This window comes from Amphibalanus amphitrite, unplaced genomic scaffold (assembly GCF_019059575.1).
Source record: "Amphibalanus amphitrite isolate SeventyFive unplaced genomic scaffold, NRLGWU_Aamphi_draft 000073F_arrow, whole genome shotgun sequence".
Lineage (NCBI taxonomy): Eukaryota > Metazoa > Arthropoda > Thecostraca > Balanomorpha > Balanidae > Amphibalanus > Amphibalanus amphitrite.
This window is the reverse complement of record NW_024881569.1, coordinates 1,087,975-1,104,940: the sequence shown is the minus strand read 5'-3', so window position 1 is coordinate 1,104,940 and position 16,966 is coordinate 1,087,975. Positions and strand designations below refer to the sequence as shown.

General features: G+C 46.6%; 1 protein-coding gene across 1 annotated transcript; it reads left to right on the top strand.

Annotated features, from left to right (window-relative positions):
- Positions 1-2,883: 2,883 nt before the first annotated feature.
- Positions 2,884-4,566, top strand: LOC122379226 (piggyBac transposable element-derived protein 3-like). Its single transcript, XM_043361233.1, has one exon. It carries the CDS (start codon positions 2,884-2,886, stop codon positions 4,564-4,566), a length of 1,683 nt encoding a protein of 560 aa, XP_043217168.1.
- The last annotated feature ends 12,400 nt before the right edge of the window (positions 4,567-16,966 follow it).

Sequence of the window (16,966 nt, the reverse complement as noted above, 5' to 3'; positions counted from 1 at the left end):
TAACATAACACACCAACATAACAATAAATTAAATGAAAGGCGAACATAAACATAAACATAAACATAAACAAAAATAAACATATCCCTGACTCGCATATCGAGCCGTCACACTCCCTGACTCGCGTATCGAGCCGTCACGCTGCCTGACTCGCGTATCGGCCGTCCTCAGAGCCGTCCGACTGGGTGCCACACAATCTGTCGCTGCGGTGCATAGCAATGACGTCGCCTGACGCCGCAGGATCCTATCGTCAACGCCGACAGCGCGCGGCGGCGACGGGACCGTCGTCTCCAGCCCCAGAGGCGACGGCGACGATGATATAGGTGCACCGCCGGCCGTGGTAATGCGTCTCGGCGGAGCGGCTGTTGATTCCCGGATTGACTGCGACTGAAAATGCCCGGACTTTGCCTACACCTGCTGATGTAATTTCTCTGATTCGATTCACTATAATATGTTAAACAATTTTTAATAAAACTAAATTTGTATTTAACCTTCGCCCCAGTGGGGGGGGGGGCATATGTTACCACCCTGTCGCGTTTTTTTCGTATAAATAAAAAACCGCGGCGCGTAGCGCCGCGCCGCTTGGGGTAGCTTTTGGTACATCAATTTTGGACAATGTGTGAAATTTTTGACCCCAGGTCATGTCACGTCAGGTCACTAGGTCAAGTTAACTGACCAAGCCTAAAAAAGTTTGCAATCATGTCCAGCCTGCAGTGTTTGTCAGCGAGGTTTTAAACTTGGTGGATTACATGATGTTATGGGTGCCTACAATTTGTATATCTCGGATTATTTATATGCGTGACCTAAGGTCAGGTCAGTGGCGTGACCTTTCCATTATAAGTCAATGGAGAAAAACGAAAATGGCTCTAGATCCTTGTGTACGCATAGGAACAGTCCAAATATTTCAGGATTACAATGATTGGGACCACCCGTGACGACCGAGGTGTCTTTTTTGCTGATAGCCTCTTGAAAGGTCATCCGAGGTCATTTGAGGCTACAAACAGTTTTTTGCCAATAACTCTCGATTGGAAAAAGATAGAACGCTGGGGTTGGCCTCATTGTGTTTGTTTTGCCGAGACGCATCGACTGATATGCAACATGACCTTTTCCGGTCAGGTCATGACCTTGACCTGAGGTCAAATTTTGAAGTTGACCTTTCAAGGTTAAATTATAGTTCATTCGACGCGTCTCGGCGAGAGAAACACGATTCTGGCATTAGAAATGACCCAGCTTTTTTTATTCAAAAGTTATTGTCGAAAAACACTTTTCGTAAAAACAGCTATTTTTGGAGTTTTTGCCCTCTGGAGGCTAAACCGTTGACCTGAGGTCATTTTTGATGATGACCTTATCAAAAGAAGAGTTCAAAAGCTATCGATTGCTTTCCCCAGCGTTTTTCTAGCTATCACAGTTCCTGAGATAATGGCATGTTTTCTGAAAATTATAATGACAATTCGCAAATTTTGACCTTTGATCACCTCTGGTGACGAAATAGTATGCAGTGCTCTAGCGAGGAACATCTTGATATATGTTGTTAGGATTTTAAATGACCTTTTCCTCGATAATTAATTGGAAATTCAATAAAAGTAAATATTATATTGTTTGGCAAATTTTCGAACAACAGTTCATTCTCAAGCCACATGAAACAATTGACCAATTGTCAATTGACCAATTGTCCAATAGTTTCATGTGGCTTGAGAATGAACTGTTGTTCGAAAAGTTGCCAAACAATATAATATTTACTTTTATTGAATTTCCAATTAATTATCGAGGAAAAGGTCATTTAAAATCCTAACTACATACACCTCTGGTGACCCTAATATTGCTCTAAGATGAAAAATGACCGAAATACTTTCAAACGTACGCATTAAGAGCTATCGACTGCTTTTTACTGCGTCCTTCTAGCCCTCTTAGTTTTTGAGTTACAGGTGGGTGGTAACATATGCCCCCCCCCCCCCCCCACTAGGGCGAAGTTGGCTGAGACCGCCACTGGGGCGCGGGTTAATGACATGATCTAGAATTTGTAAGTTACTCCGATAGCTATATTATTTGCGCTCGTGCCAAATAACAATTATCCTCCAGCGACCCACCGTATAGATATCTATACACAACTTTGCAAATTTTTAGCGACAAGAAAACTTTTAGCATTGACCTTAATCCCGGGCGTATGGGTTTCTTTACCATTTGTTAGCCACCTGGCGAGAAATTTTGGCACTAGTACTTCGCAAAAGTCCGCAATTTTCCTTTTTGTGAACTATGGCGACCGGCGGAAGAAGTACAGGTTAGTTAAACGCTGTTTTCAAATGTTTTTACTAATTGCTGAGAATAATTTCATGTAGCATTACTTAAAACTAACCATTACGGTTTATTTGGTGTCTTGTCTGTGTGTTTAAATTAATTGGCTTGCTTCCTATACTGTCATCAATCACAATGTCAAGGTGTCTATACGTTGGGTCTGAATGCTGTCTTTAGGGGGTTATATTTGATCTCTCTCTCTCTCTCTCTCTCTCTCTCTCTCTCTCTCTCTCTCTCTCTCTCTCTCTCTCTCTCTCTCTCTCTCTCTCTCTCTCTCTCTCTCTCTCTCTCTCTCTCTCTCTCTCTCTCTCTCTTCTATTCTCTCGCTATTTCCTCTCTTTCTTCCTCTCTTCTATCTCTCCGTTCGTTCGTTCTTTCGTTTGTTCGTTCGTTCGTTCGTTCGTTCGTTCGTTCGTTCGTTCGTTCGTCCGTCCGTCCGTCCGTTCGCTCGTTCGTTCGTTCGTCCGTCCGCCCGTGCATCGTCCATCCCTACGACCCCCATCCCTACGTCCCTCCCTCCCTCCCTCCCTCCTCCATCCCGCCCTCCCTCCCTCCCTGCCTCCGTCCATCCGCCCATCCGTCCAATTTCCCTCATGGTTACAATCCCTGCCATTCCAGGATGTTCTGGGAGTCCTTCCTGTTCCACACGTCCTGCAACTGCCCGCCGGAGGCCTCCCGCAATAACTGATGAACAGCTGCGTGAGATCCTGAACAACCTTGACATCTCTGATATTGAGCTCTCGGAAGATGAAGATGACTTGGCCGGAACTGCACCGATGAACGTCTCTGGCGAAAACGAAGACAGCCCATCCTCAAACGACGAGCTGTCAGCAACCGATGAAGAGACGTCCGATCCACCTGCCAGCAGAAGAGTGTTCTGGAGACTCAATGCCGATTTTGGAGAGCCGGCACAGCGTCTCTTGGAGATGGGAGTAAGCACGGGAAGAGTTGAGCTGCAGAAAGTGCTTCCGCTTGAGATGTTTCTTCGATACGTATCTGGTGATCTGCTTGCCGTCATAGCAACATGTACTAACCAGCGCCTAGCAGAGCAGGGAAAGACTCCTAATGTCACACCAGGAGACATCTTCAAGTTCTTTGGCATCTGTTTTTACACGTCAGTCATCAAGTTCCCATGGCTTCGGATGTACTGGAGCGAGAAGTATCGTCTTCCAGTGGTTGCCGATCAAATGAGCAGAAACAAGTTCTTCAACATCAGGGCCAATCTAAAGGTGGTCGATGATAATCGCGTTAGCGAGGACCACAAACAGAATGATCGTCTGTGGAAAATCCGACCACTGCTGGACGCCATTCGGCAGCGCTGTCTTCAGCTGGATCGTCCTGAAGCCGTGGCAGTGGACGAGCAGATGATCCCGTTCACCGGTACAACCAGCCTGAAACACTACGTGCCCAACAAGCCGAATCCTGTTGGACTGAAGAATTGGGTACTGGCGGGTGACAATGGCCTAATGCTCGACTTCGAGATCGATCAGGGGAAGTCGAAGCTGATCAGCATGCTCACTGATGCCAGACCTGGGGTAGGCCTTGGAGAAGCTGTGGTGCTTCGGCTGTCGGAGACTCTTCCGGTAGAAAGCAAGGTTTACTTCGATCGGTTCTTCACATCACTTCCGCTGCTTGATGCTCTAAGCGACAGGAACCTCAAAGCAACTGGCACTATCATGAAAAACAGAATCCCAAAGCCGGTAAAGATTCCGACTCAGAAGGACCTGGGAACTCGCGGCACGTCTCAGTGCTCTGTCCGCCAAGACCCAGCAAAAGGACCTCTGGGAATAACCACATGGCTGGACAACAAACCCGTGATCCTTGCATCCAACCACGAAGGAATCCACCCGGAGGACGAGTGTAGGAGATGGAGCAAACGAGATCGGAAGTTCATCGCAGTCAGTCGGCCTGCAGTCGTGCGGTTGTACAATAGGAGCATGGGAGGGGTAGACCTGCTGGACCGGATGGTGTCCTACTATCGGACGTCAGCTCGGACGAAGAAGTGGACGGTGCGCGTGATACTCCACATGCTCGATGTGACAGCCACCAACTGCTGGATCGAGTACAAGAATGAGCTGGAAAGAACTGGTCATGGCGAGCGTAAGGACATGCTGCAGATGATGGACTTCAAGCTGAGACTGGCAGAACAGCTGATTGAAGAGGGATCGAGACTAGATCGTGACATGGACAGGACGATGCCAGAAGACGCTGACAACACAGCCGCTCTCCATGAAGCTGAAACCAGTCGTGCTCTCGTGTTCCTGTTCCTCCCGTAAAAAGGCGGCACGAGGAGGCCAGGCACATGCCTGAGATGGATTCAGGGAAGGCCTCTTACCACAGGTGCCGACTGCCAGGATGTTCAAAACTGGCCAGAGTAAAATGTTCGTCATGTCGTGTTTACTTGTGTCTGACGTCTGACAGGAACTGCTTCATGAAGTTCCACCGGTAGCAATGGAAGGGAGATGACGTTTCTGGAGGATTTGACGTGCGAATCCAGACGAAATAGTACCTACTGGTATCTTCTTGATAAGCATTGCAGTAAAAGCACTGCAACTGATTGTTAGCTGTGAGAGCATTTTAAGTTCGCCTGCTAGTGATGAAAGATACTCACCTGTTCTGTGGCAATAAACGTGGTTGGCAGTCACCAATATATTTGTGAAAGTAGGTAAATCGAACGGCTCAAATCAACGAACTGAGACCCAACGTATAGATGTGTATACATGGCATATTTTGAAAAATATTTTTCAAATAATTTTTTGAAGACCATTTTTGGTCTATTTACATCTCCCTTGATATCCTTTTAAGTTTTTGTCGTTGTAGCTTTCTCACTTAGTGCATGGGTCGCTAGAGGAATTAGACATTGATATCGATCAATTCGTTTTTTTTTCAATTTTTAGGTGTTTTTCCCACAGCTCGCCTGCTTGGAAAATGGACTCTGCAAGTTTGTCTCCTTTAGCTCAGCCTGCTCCCATAAGTGCCTCCAGTGACAAGCTTTGTTTTTAGACTACATCGATTATGGGAAACTTTGGAGCACTCCGGAGGGACAATTAGTCTGTTGTTTTCACCCAATAACGTTCATCAGCACACTTTTATCTCGGATCTGTTGGCCGTTGGGGTAGGGTCTGGGCAGCCACGAGCAAGCGTTCGAGCAGCGCATTTTCGCGGTTTCATCAAGCAGTGTAATCATGACAGGCATGTGGTGGTCATGAAGCAGTGCTGTGAAGGGCGTTTTGCATGAATTCTTCATTTAGGGTAAGTATTTGTTTAACAAGATACCCCCGGGTATGCAGGCTCAAAACTTATACTCCAGATGGAGAGGGAGGGCGTACGTTCTCTTGTTGGACGCCTTTCCAAATGACAGGACTAACCGGGGTAAAAGTTCTAAATATTGACTACATACTACATATAGGTATGATATGTACGAAGCATGGCTTCCCGGTTCCGTTGTGATCGTCTGGCTTCACAGGATCACCGTTTGGGTGAACCGGGCTCTGGCAGGCAGATCATGCATACCAGTCACCGTTGTGTTCACGGTTTGCAATATTTACGAATGTAATTCACCGAAGTAAAATACTTAAAGACGTCTCATAGCAGGTATCTTGGAAGTTGGACGTAGTAGCCACTAGTTTTTAGTATCCAGAGCCGGATGTCGGACGGATAGCAAGCGACGTGTGCGTGTCCAGTGTATCCAGTGTATCCACTGTGTCCACTGCCCAGTGTACCCGCTCTGTCCACTGTGTTCGGTCAGTCAGTATTCAGCTCCCGCCCGAGGCGGCGGACGGCTCTCGACTCTGAACGGCCGTCCGTCCGCACGGTTCGATCATCTCATCGGAGGTCTCGTCGAGCCGCACCAATTCCGCGAGATAAGTTAGTGCGGCGAGTTAGGAGAGTTGCCCGCTCTTGAGTGGAAACGTGACCTTCTCGGCGGCCGCCCCCGTCCGTCGGTTTATCCCACCGACGGCCGGTCGGCGGCTCTGCCGATCGAGTGTACGACACCGACCGATCGACTCACGCACCGGACATCGGACCGGACGAACCGATCGGGTTACAGCGCGGCGCAACACGTGGTGGTGGGGTTGTCAGGCATCCTGGCAGCACCTCGAGAAAACGGCAAAAACTGGTGGTATTTTGTAATAATGTGAGACCAAGCGAGGACAACCCTAACGCCTATAATATGTAGTGATACATTGGTTCCACGATCTCTGCATTTTGTAGCCATATGATCAATTTGGAATGTTTCAGCAACACTCAACTCTGGCTGCAGTATCATTTCCGAGCAGCCCAGCAACTATCCAATCAGGTACACTTTTTATACACTCTGATCAGCTTATAAACTCTAATCTAACAAAGTTCGAAAGTCAATTTACTCCAAGGAACTCTGGTTATGCGAATCCTTGAGAATGCTAATATATAATCTTAAAGATGAGTATGTGTCTGATCACTCAAGGTAGTGAGTCCGCAAAAAGTTAGTTCGCATTGTTTGAAATGTGACAATACCTTCTCTTCTACTACTAGCGCATATTTCTACTTATGCCGTATTTTTTAACACTTTTCCCTCTTATGTGCTATGTTCAGCAGCTGAGGCTGCCTGTGCTATTGTGAATTACCGAGGATTGTCAGCGCGGCTGTTTCACCTCGAACGGAATTGCTATCAATACAAACACATTCGCCAGCCTGCTATACCACGCCAACTCTCCCAACATGATGTCCTGAAGTACACTTCCACTTCCCTAGGCGAGCAAGCCTTCCCGACGGAGCGCCGTGCAGCGTTATCTTCATTTTATCGGTGGCAATAAAGGCGGACCGTGGCGGCGGGCGCCGACACTGGGTGACCTATAACTGTCAGTGGAGGGTACACAGCTCGCCGTAACGTGCATCTTTGGTCGGCACCGGCGGCGACAGATGCCCTAATGGCGGAGTCGCTCTCACTGCTCTCGGTGATTGGGGAGGGCAGGGGAGGGACCCACCTCTGAGAAACTTAGAGTCTATCTGGCAGAACTCTGCCAGTGTCTCGTGGAAACTCACCGTCCATGACGCAGTGGTTCTACGAAGGTCAGCGTCTTAAAAAATGAAGTGGTAATGCTACTAGCATATAAGGCTCTTGAGGGTCATAAGGTAGAAATATTGTGACATAACTACTAACTATACTTCGTTTTTTTTTTTCAAAAGGACGCTGGCTCAAAGTTCAATATCAAAGCTCTCACGTGAGTTTTGGCAGCTTCAGTGTCTGGCCAAGAATTTCTTACCGAAAAAATAGTCGATTTCAAATTGTGCACGGTAAGTAGCTGGAAATTGTTTCTTAAAAATGAACATACTATGATGACGTCACTGGTGGCAGCAAACACCCAAATGTTTGTGCAATGGGATAAGTGTCAACGAATTTGGGTGAAACTAAATTTTTTACTGTTGCCGAGCTTATAATCGAGTCAGCGGTTCTGTCCATGATAGGTATACGTTACATTGCAATACATGTTCGACAGCATGACGTCACCACTGTTCTCATATCTGGTTCCAAAACGCACATATGGAAATTATCGGGAAGAAATCACATGTTAAAATTAGTCGACGTTTGATTTTCTCAGGTTCAGTTTTTGCTCGTTTTGCTCGCTAAAACACGTGCTTGCTCGAAAAACATACTTGGAGCCAGCGTCCTTTTGAAAAAAATGAACTATAGTGGATGTAAGAAGCTGTTATTCATGCAAGTCATCTGTAGCTTCTTTGGAGCAAGGCCCTAGAAGCCAAGGAAAAAGCGCCCTGGTCCATTGCAAGGGAAGATCTTTTTCACCCAATATTGGTTGAGCGGTTATCCTCCATTGGTAGACGTTGTTAGCCCTTTTTGTGCATACATATATCTGTTTGGCCGACCTTCGATGGCACTCAGGAAGAGCAACGTGAAACTAAGCAAAAAGAAACAGAATCCATTCCAAGCCATACTTTCGCTATACATATATTGCATCCATTTAGGTACAGGGTTCGTCTTACTGCATAGTGGATATTCGTTCTTCTTTTTTTTTTTGACAAAACCGAGAGGCGAGAAGAACTTGAAGGCAATGTTATCAGGCACTTAAAAAGCTTAACACCGAAACGCTTGAGTCTCCACACCTTGGATTGGGCTCATCAATGTACACTCGCCAGCCTATAACTATTTCTCACCCAGCTTGGGAGCAATACACAAACGTTTATATTTTTATTGCCACACCTGAAGTAGGTACAATTTGTTTAATGATAGTAAAAGTGGAACATTGTGCATCTCTGTACTAGGAGTTCCCACCCACTGCTAAGACAGCCTCTGAGTTATCCTCGGGTTTGTCGGAAAAATAATACCCAGCACGCAATGAGACGAGGGCCGATACCTGATAGGTTTTATGTTATATCGGAAGAAGATCATAGACAATATCCATACAGCTGTAGGTCGTAATAAATGGCGCTGTTGAATCGAATACCTACCATTTACCATTCACCTTTATCGAATCATTCACCCAGCTGCCATTCACCATTCACCCTCCGTTGCCATTGCCTATAGAATGTAACGACTTATGATCACGACACAGCCAGATCATACTCCCTTCCCTACACTCCCGAGCCGACCTCCAGCGGTCCTCCCGGGATGTCTGTTTGTCTGTATGTGTGTGTGTGGTGAGCGGACCCACTGATTGCACTGTACACAATCTGCGGAACGTGGGAGCGCCGTTCATTAGCACCTGTTTGTCTTGTCGGCGTGTTACCGTCGCCGCCGCAATGTTGGCTGATGAAAACACACCGCTCCCAGGAGTGCCACGACTTGGCCGACGCGCAGCGGCCAATGTTGGACAGTCTGTATTGTGAAATTGGCAGGATGGTGACAGCTGACAGCTAAAATGTAACTAATTATCTTCAATAACACAATAAGGTGTATTTGTGTGTTATGAAGTAGGATGGTAGCATAACATGCCAAATATACCTACAATTTGACATAGAAGTATGAAAGCATAGGTGTCATCGAGCGATAATAAATCCCTCATAAAGGTGCTTACTTAACCTATGGATATGAGAAATAATCACACTTACGAGATAAATCTCAACAGCGTTTGATGCGTTATCATCCCCTGTCCACCGTAGTTTTGATGAAAAGCTTAGGAACGCAAGTTCAGTGACACTCAATGTTAAAACAACACCTTCTGCTAAATACCAGAGTCGTTTGCTTTGTGGGATATGAACAAAATAAAATAAAAGAGGGAACAGGCGGGAGCAATACATCAAAGCTGCAAGCTAAAGGCTGTGTTTTACGGTAGTTTTAGCTTCAGTGAAAAGACGTTTCACGGGTGGTGTGGTGTATTATGATCCAAAGCTGTGCCGACAGTCGAATTTGGCATTAAACCCATTAGAAAAAATAGAAAATCAGGGTCGGCACCAGGCACGGAGCAGTCGGCTAAAAAAAAAAATAGTCTGCGGTGAGAAGTTGGGAAACGTTCGTATAAACATTCCCGTGCAACACATTAAAAAATTATGTGTTTTATCTGTTTATACCTGTTTTCAGGAATCGTGATAAAAAATGAACAAACAGCAAAACAAACAAGAACAAAACAATAGATACCTACTAAAAAGACAAATGGATGCATTCTATCATAATTCAAACGTTATGATGTTATGACTGTTATTATAAGCATCTCGCATTGAATCATTTATAATTTATCTGCAAAAGTTCCATGCTGATTTCGGTGCAGTTCTGCACTCGATATATGGCGCTTTCTGCTGAGACCATTGATTCTCACATTCTCAATACTGGAAAATAATTGTTCAATTAACTCTGAAAGGCTGTCGCCAGACTCCAAGCTAAAATGAATAGAACTATTGAAATGTCTAGTTCGCCATTGCAATAATTGGTTTCAATGCATCAAATACGTAATGATTGATTACCTGATGGAAAGCAATTATAAATATATCTAAGAAACAAATCATATATTCGTAATTAATTTGATAAAAAGAAACTGAAGGACAAGCGACCAGCGGGTACCATTCAAAAGGTCAGCTTGTGACGAAAACATGCTCCATTAGTCTTCCATCTCAATGAACTATGACCTCTTGATTATTTCATAGTGTGACGCCTACATCAATTTCATGCGCATCCTCCACGCTGCGTCACTGCATTTTGCAGCTTACCTAACACTAGCTTTTGCCAGGTGATCCTCACCTCAGTAAGTCTGAAATTCCCCGGTTATCGCCCGGACCCAATTCGACCCAACGTCATCCTATACCATCATGTATCGGAGAGAGCGAGTCGAGTCATGCCTCGATTTAATAGAAAAGCTCGCATCTCTATTCAGCCATGCTTTTATCGAATCTCTCTGATTCGTGATTCAGAGTAACAGTGTTCAATTGGATTTTCTACGCACGCAACGGTTAGACGCCAAAGAATGAAGATGGGGTGCCATAATTCATGGACATACTCTCAAGGTGAACTACCAGTTCTGGCTCTTTCCTTCGAATGACAGACAGTAAGTTATGAAGATCAATCGACATTTTCCGGGTGGCATCGTATTCAAACGACAGCAGTCAATTGCCCGGAGGCATCGAAAATGAAGGCAATGCATTTCACTGTCATTGTTCGCTAAAATATGACCGGGATAATCATCAACGGCTCAGCCTAGCCGCTTCTATCTAATGTCCTTAGCCAATTTCACGCCGTCGATCAACGCAGTAAAACATGGCCGCATTCCGGGTCACTATTGCAGTACATCCTTTGCATGAGATCCTCGGGGCGCTGGCATTTGTCTGCCGGCTCGTTTATTGGAGCGCGGAGCGAATTTCCCTAGTCTCCTGTGCGCTTCGCATACACGGCGTTTGATTTGCATTTGAGATCGGCCCACTCGGGAGCAGGCGTCGAAACAAAGCGCGAGCTGCCCTGATGAAATTATGACAGCCGGAGTCGGTCGGGGCCGGTCGAAGCGGCGCGTCCCCGAGCACCGCTGACGGGGCTGGCGGTAAGAGCGCGGGCTCATGGGACGCGACTATCGCGCCGCTGCTGCCTACTTGCCAGGCAGCAGTTGGCGCTGCGAGAATGGACAGACCTTCATGAGATATGCTCAAAGCGAGTGCTGTGTCCCATGTCAAATCAGAACACTGTATTTCTGATTAGATTCGGATCGAGCTTCGATTGTTCTATGCGTTACTGGAAAGGTACGTGCTTGACATTCATTGAAGTACAATAGTAATGCGAATCCATCATTTCAAGAAGATATGGGTAGGGGAGAGTGGGGTGGGCTGTATCAGTTTTTACTCCGAGACCCATAACCTCGTAACTATCCGTGATAAACTCATTATTTCCATACTATCTCCTTCCTTAATTCTTCTGCTTTTTTGTGCCAAGTAACTTTTCCGCTACCTCTACCAGTTTTTCTTCTACAGTCTGCCGAATAGAACAATGTTTTTGATACAACCTGCCCCATGGCTTGGGTGAGTTGTATCACATGGTGGGGTAATTTGTATCACTAGGTATTTCACGTTTCAGGGAGTGTGCTTGCTACTGGTTTTGAGCATAACAACAACATTAAATGGGGTTGATACAATGTATATGCTCAAAGGCTTCACTTTTATTCGACCAAACTTAGGTCAATGCAATCCGAACGAAACATCGAAACGAACGAAACATCAACAGACTAGACGCAAAAGTGGCCCGTTAAGAGCAAAGAAGCCAACACATTGTGCCAAAATGGAACGAGTATTGACTAGCTACCTACAAACGCGAGCCAGGGCTTAGCTTTCGCGATCAAAAGCAACATACCCATTAGGGTGGCACTTAGCAATAGGGTGAATTTTATGTTATCCGATTTTTAGGCGTGCGGGTAGTTTTCTGGTTCCATTCCCGTAAAAAATAATGTTTGCAAAATGATTTGGAAAAATGTTGATATTTAGGGGTCGCGAATTGAGGTCAAAGTTGACATTTTGGGGGGAAAAATCAACTTTTTGGAAAGTGCTTTAAACCTATTTGGAATGACATATGTGGTCATTAAGCGTCATTTCCGACGTATTTTGACCTTTATTTGTATAACAATTGTTTATTCCATCACTTCCGGCCGATCGTAGCCAGTCCAGGTCAGGCCAAGGCAGATCTGATCTAGGCTGTTTTACCCATGTCAGGCCTGTTTTGGCCTGCGACCGGTGCCTTCTCACAGTGGAGGTCATATCCTCTGATAAGTGTGAGGAGTGACCGGTCTCTCCTGTTCCAAAGGAAGGACGAGCCCCACGGTTCTATCGGTTCTTGAGACATGCTCCTTTTCTGTCGAAGAGAATGTGAAGAAGTTGGAGTCAGCCTTTTGCCGGCGGGCGAAAGCAGAGGCGAGAGTGTGCATTGAGCTGCACTGGTTTATTGTGCCTTCGGGATGTTCTTCCGTGGGCGCTTCTTCCTATTCTAGTGCCAGTGCCAGCAACAGATGCACCCGGCTGCTGCGGCGCGCACACGGAGGGAACGTCTTTGACGATGGCTACCATGAGAGAGAAACGTCGACTCACAGTCACACTCCCAAGCGCATGCGGGCGAGCGGACGTCTCCAACAGTGAACTGGCCTCGACCGGGCCAAACTGCCCAACCGTAATGTGTGAAGAACACGTGAGCCTGTTATCAACTGCGGCATGGAACTTAGGATACGACTCCGGCTGAACCGCGAATCCTGAACCGCGAGAGAAGGAGCGTCGACCGATTCTAGGTCCTGGTGATGGGGAGGGGGAGGGATTGGGGTGGCCAAGCTCCTCCCCGTTCCCAACCTCCCCTCCATCCAAGCACAGGAGGCCATGCTCACAGCACTGGGGGACTAAGAACTGGAGAAGCGGAACTGCGGCCTTTTGCTTCGACGCCACGACGGCGAACAGCATGCTGGTGAACGGTACTTTAACCCTTATCGAGCAGAAGCTGGATCGGCCCGTCCTTCAGCTGGCCTGCCGGCACCACGTGTAAGAGCTGGTCCTAGAGAAGGCCTTCTCCACCTGCCCTAGAATCTCGAGCGGCCTCTACATACGGCTGTTTAAGAGGTTCAAAGGTGGGTGGGAGTTCATACTTCATTGACAGAATCACACCGGTGGCGTTCGCCGTCGACGACGTTCCGGAGTGGGACGAGCTGCTGGTCAGCTTCCATCGCTTCCATCGCTGGACTATGCCTAGCTCCGGGAAGACTACCGAAAACTTCCGTAGCTCTGCGTAATTGCTCTCGGTGGAGTTCCAAGCACGGCATCCGTTTCTCCGCCTCAGAGTACTCCACTGAGTTAGGTGAATGGCAAAGACCATCCGCACTGTGGATGCCTTCCTCTTCAGGGAGCGGCTCCGGCTGACGGCGGCCGAGGCCCAGGTCATCAACCGCTGTGCGCTGTCCGTTGCCTGCAAGTTTGCCGCCGCCTGGTTTGGGACTCTACTGCCACTGCGCCGGCTCTGGACCTGACCTTCGTGAGCTCGTTCTGCACCTACCCCGACAAGGAGCTCCCTCCCTCCAATGAGGCGCCAATAATATACTAAATAGGAGGAACTGGAGTAGTGGAGTACATACACCAGCGTTCTGGTGTGACCAAAGCTGCATGAAATAACAATAAACAATATGAAAATGACTGCGAAATGCCTTATTATCATCCGATTACAGCGTAATAGCAAAGTCAGAAACGATTTTAATGATATTGAAATCTGCTACCAAAATCTCAATTTTGACCTTGATTCGCGACCTCTAAACATCATTATTTTCCCATCAAAATTTGCCTCCCTTATTTTTTACGGGAATGGAACTAGAAAACCACCCGCACGCATTAAAAATCAAAAATTGATTTTTAAGTGCCACCCTAATACCCATACATACATACATGTTACAACATACCCCACCCGGCTCTGATACAACATGTACCTCGCCGCCATCTTGGAAAAACATCCTCGTGCTCAAAAACAGCGGACAGCTGGAGAAATCCATTTTCACTCACGCAGCCTTAGAACCTACCCTCACCACCGCTACGGAGATCTTTCAAATTCGTGCACATCTAAATGTCCAAAACACACATTTTCTTGCAACTCATTTTTTTAGAATGACATTAAAAAAACATAAAATCGGCTCTCACCTCGAGACGCGTCCACCCAGCCACACGACAGAAAAGGGAAAGATGGCGCCCGGAAAACCTCGTCGGCTGGTCGTGTCACGAGCGCCATCAATTGGATAAGTTTCGCACAATTCGCCCTGATACAACTTGGACATGATACAACTCTCCCCGCTCTCCCCTATGTTTCTTTTTAAAGACCCGCACTTCTTAAATGCTCGTTTAGGGCATATTTTGTCACATAGGTATATGCGGTTTGAGGAAAATGTTGACTAATTACATGAAGTTCGTAAAGGAGCTCAAATGGATTTAATAGTCACATGTAAAGGCAAGCATCGTGCTTATTTTTCAAAAGTATGATTGTGTATCATATTTCTGCGATTCCGATAAAAGCCTCGCATCAAATGCTTGCTGGGCTCAGTCTGGCGCGGCGACCGCCTACGTGGGTAGACCATGCCGCCGGACACGGATGTGTTGCGGCACAGTATACCTACCTCCAAAGCCGCTCTAGTGTGCTGGGAGACAAGACGATACGCTTGCATCAAACAAATATGGCAAGTGTTTGCAACTCTGAGCTACTGTTGTGGGACCGAATGCACGTATGTATCCGCCATTCGTGTACGACTGGATCAGCACGGAGTTCCCGGTTGTGCAAATTGACGTCGATAACTAGAGCAGCCATAGACCTCTGAATACGATACATCAGTGGTCTATGCATCAGCTAATGTCGATACGACGTCGACGTTATGATCTGCATAACATGACACGCAGCGTAGCGATGTAAGGGTCGTATTGACCGTGAACTAGGAATTAGCAGTGATTGTAGCTTGAAATCTGGATTTAGAATAACAATAACTTCCAAGCAAGGATGTAGGATTGCTAAAAGCCGTGCACCCATATCACCGTCAGGACAAATTAACCCGGCCGGGCCCGGGGGGTAATCCCAACCACCGCAGCCCGGGGGGGGGGGGCGTTTTTCGCCCCCCCTGTCTAACTCCGTAAATAAGGGAGCTGCGGAAACAAAAGCGATACCAAACGAAAGGTCCTTACGAGACGATTCTAAAGCACCTAAAATTTTTGACCTCAGGTCAATTTTCAAGGTCAGAGGTCAAGGTCAAAGGCAAAAACCGGCACATGTGTAGTGATCTCAAAATAAGCCTTCTAGAGGACGGCAGGCTGCATCAAACCGGCAAAATTGGGTGTCAAACGAAAGAAGAGAATCTGAGGATTTCGAAAATGTGCTCAAAATCAAAGGTCAAGGTCAAGGTCACGCTCAAAATTGACCTCAAACTTGGCACTTTTTCGCACATCTTGCGTGCTAACTTCCAAGATGTTTTGAAATGCTTTGAGGCTTATCAGTTCCCTATTTGTGGTTCATCTTACGATACAAGGCTGCTCAAAGGTCAAGGTCACTGAAGAGTATCCCTGCTAGAGGCTATTTCACTAATTCAAGTTAGTAATAATAAGTAAGACAATTTTGCCATCCGGAAGCTCTAAATGAAGGCTTAGAGGAAAATAGATGCCAGATTCGTGATCAGCGGGTACAAATCCATCAGAAACGACCTTTCATGTGTCAAGGTCAACCAGAGGTCATTCGAGGTCACATGAGGTCAACATAAAACTTGACCTTTTCCGAACAAAATATATATCATTCGACGCGGCTTGACAAGGCGAATGCGATGGTACCACTGTCGAAGCTCTAGGACCATTTTTGTCGAAGTTATTTGCGAAAAACTAAAAACACATTTCGGGGTCGTTGACCTGACCTCTGACCTCAGGTCATCAAAACTATTTTTCTATTTTTATCTATGTCAAATGCTACACAGCCGTGCTCGTAATTTGTCTTTATCTCCAAAACTCTATTTTTAGCAGCTATTTGAAGTTTGCGTCTGTGACGCCGAAGTTTGCCGTGCAGAGGTCTAGAAAAATGGACCTTGTGACGTCATCAAGGGGGCTACGTCCAATTTTTTTGCTTCAGAAGATGTCAAATTGATGGGAGAAAAGGTACTGAAAGTTTCGCTTTCCTATCCCTAAGCGTTCGGGAGCTATCGCAAATATTCGCCAGGGGGGGGGGCGAAAAACGCCCCCCCCCCCGGGCCCGCGAGGGTTAATGTCGACACACTTGATCAAATGAAATGTGTGAGTTAAATGGGAAGATAACAGAAGCTTCGCCGCGACTGATATCGTCAATCGGTGGTAGTTGATTGCTCTGCATACTCTCGAAGCGGTGACCTTTCTGTCTTGCTGAGAAGATGTCATTTCCGGCCGATCCAAATAGATGAAACTGGCGCTGCGTGAAGCTTCGCTATTGTCTGACCTTTGCAGAATGCGCATGGAAGAATCAGCGGAAAGGAAGGCGTTCCAATGGATTGTCTGCCTCTGATATGTCTCATGGGGACGTAGGAATAAAAACCATTTTTTAAAGTCAAATATATAACAATTTGAACGTTTGCTTATTCTTTACCCTGCGATTGTGCTTAAACCTCGAAATTGAATGATATCGGTAAGCTGCCTAAAGGCCGGCCGCGTTACAACACACACGCCGTATGCACAGTTACACACATATGGTCGTAACGGTCGTAACATACTGACGGCACGGAGTTCTTCAGCCTTCGTTGGCGCTGGCACTTCACA

Excerpts from the sequence above, each read along its gene's own strand:
- LOC122379226 (XM_043361233.1), top strand. The coding sequence starts at position 2,884 with ATGGTTACAATCCCTGCCATTCCAGGATGTTCTGGGAGTCCTTCCTGT.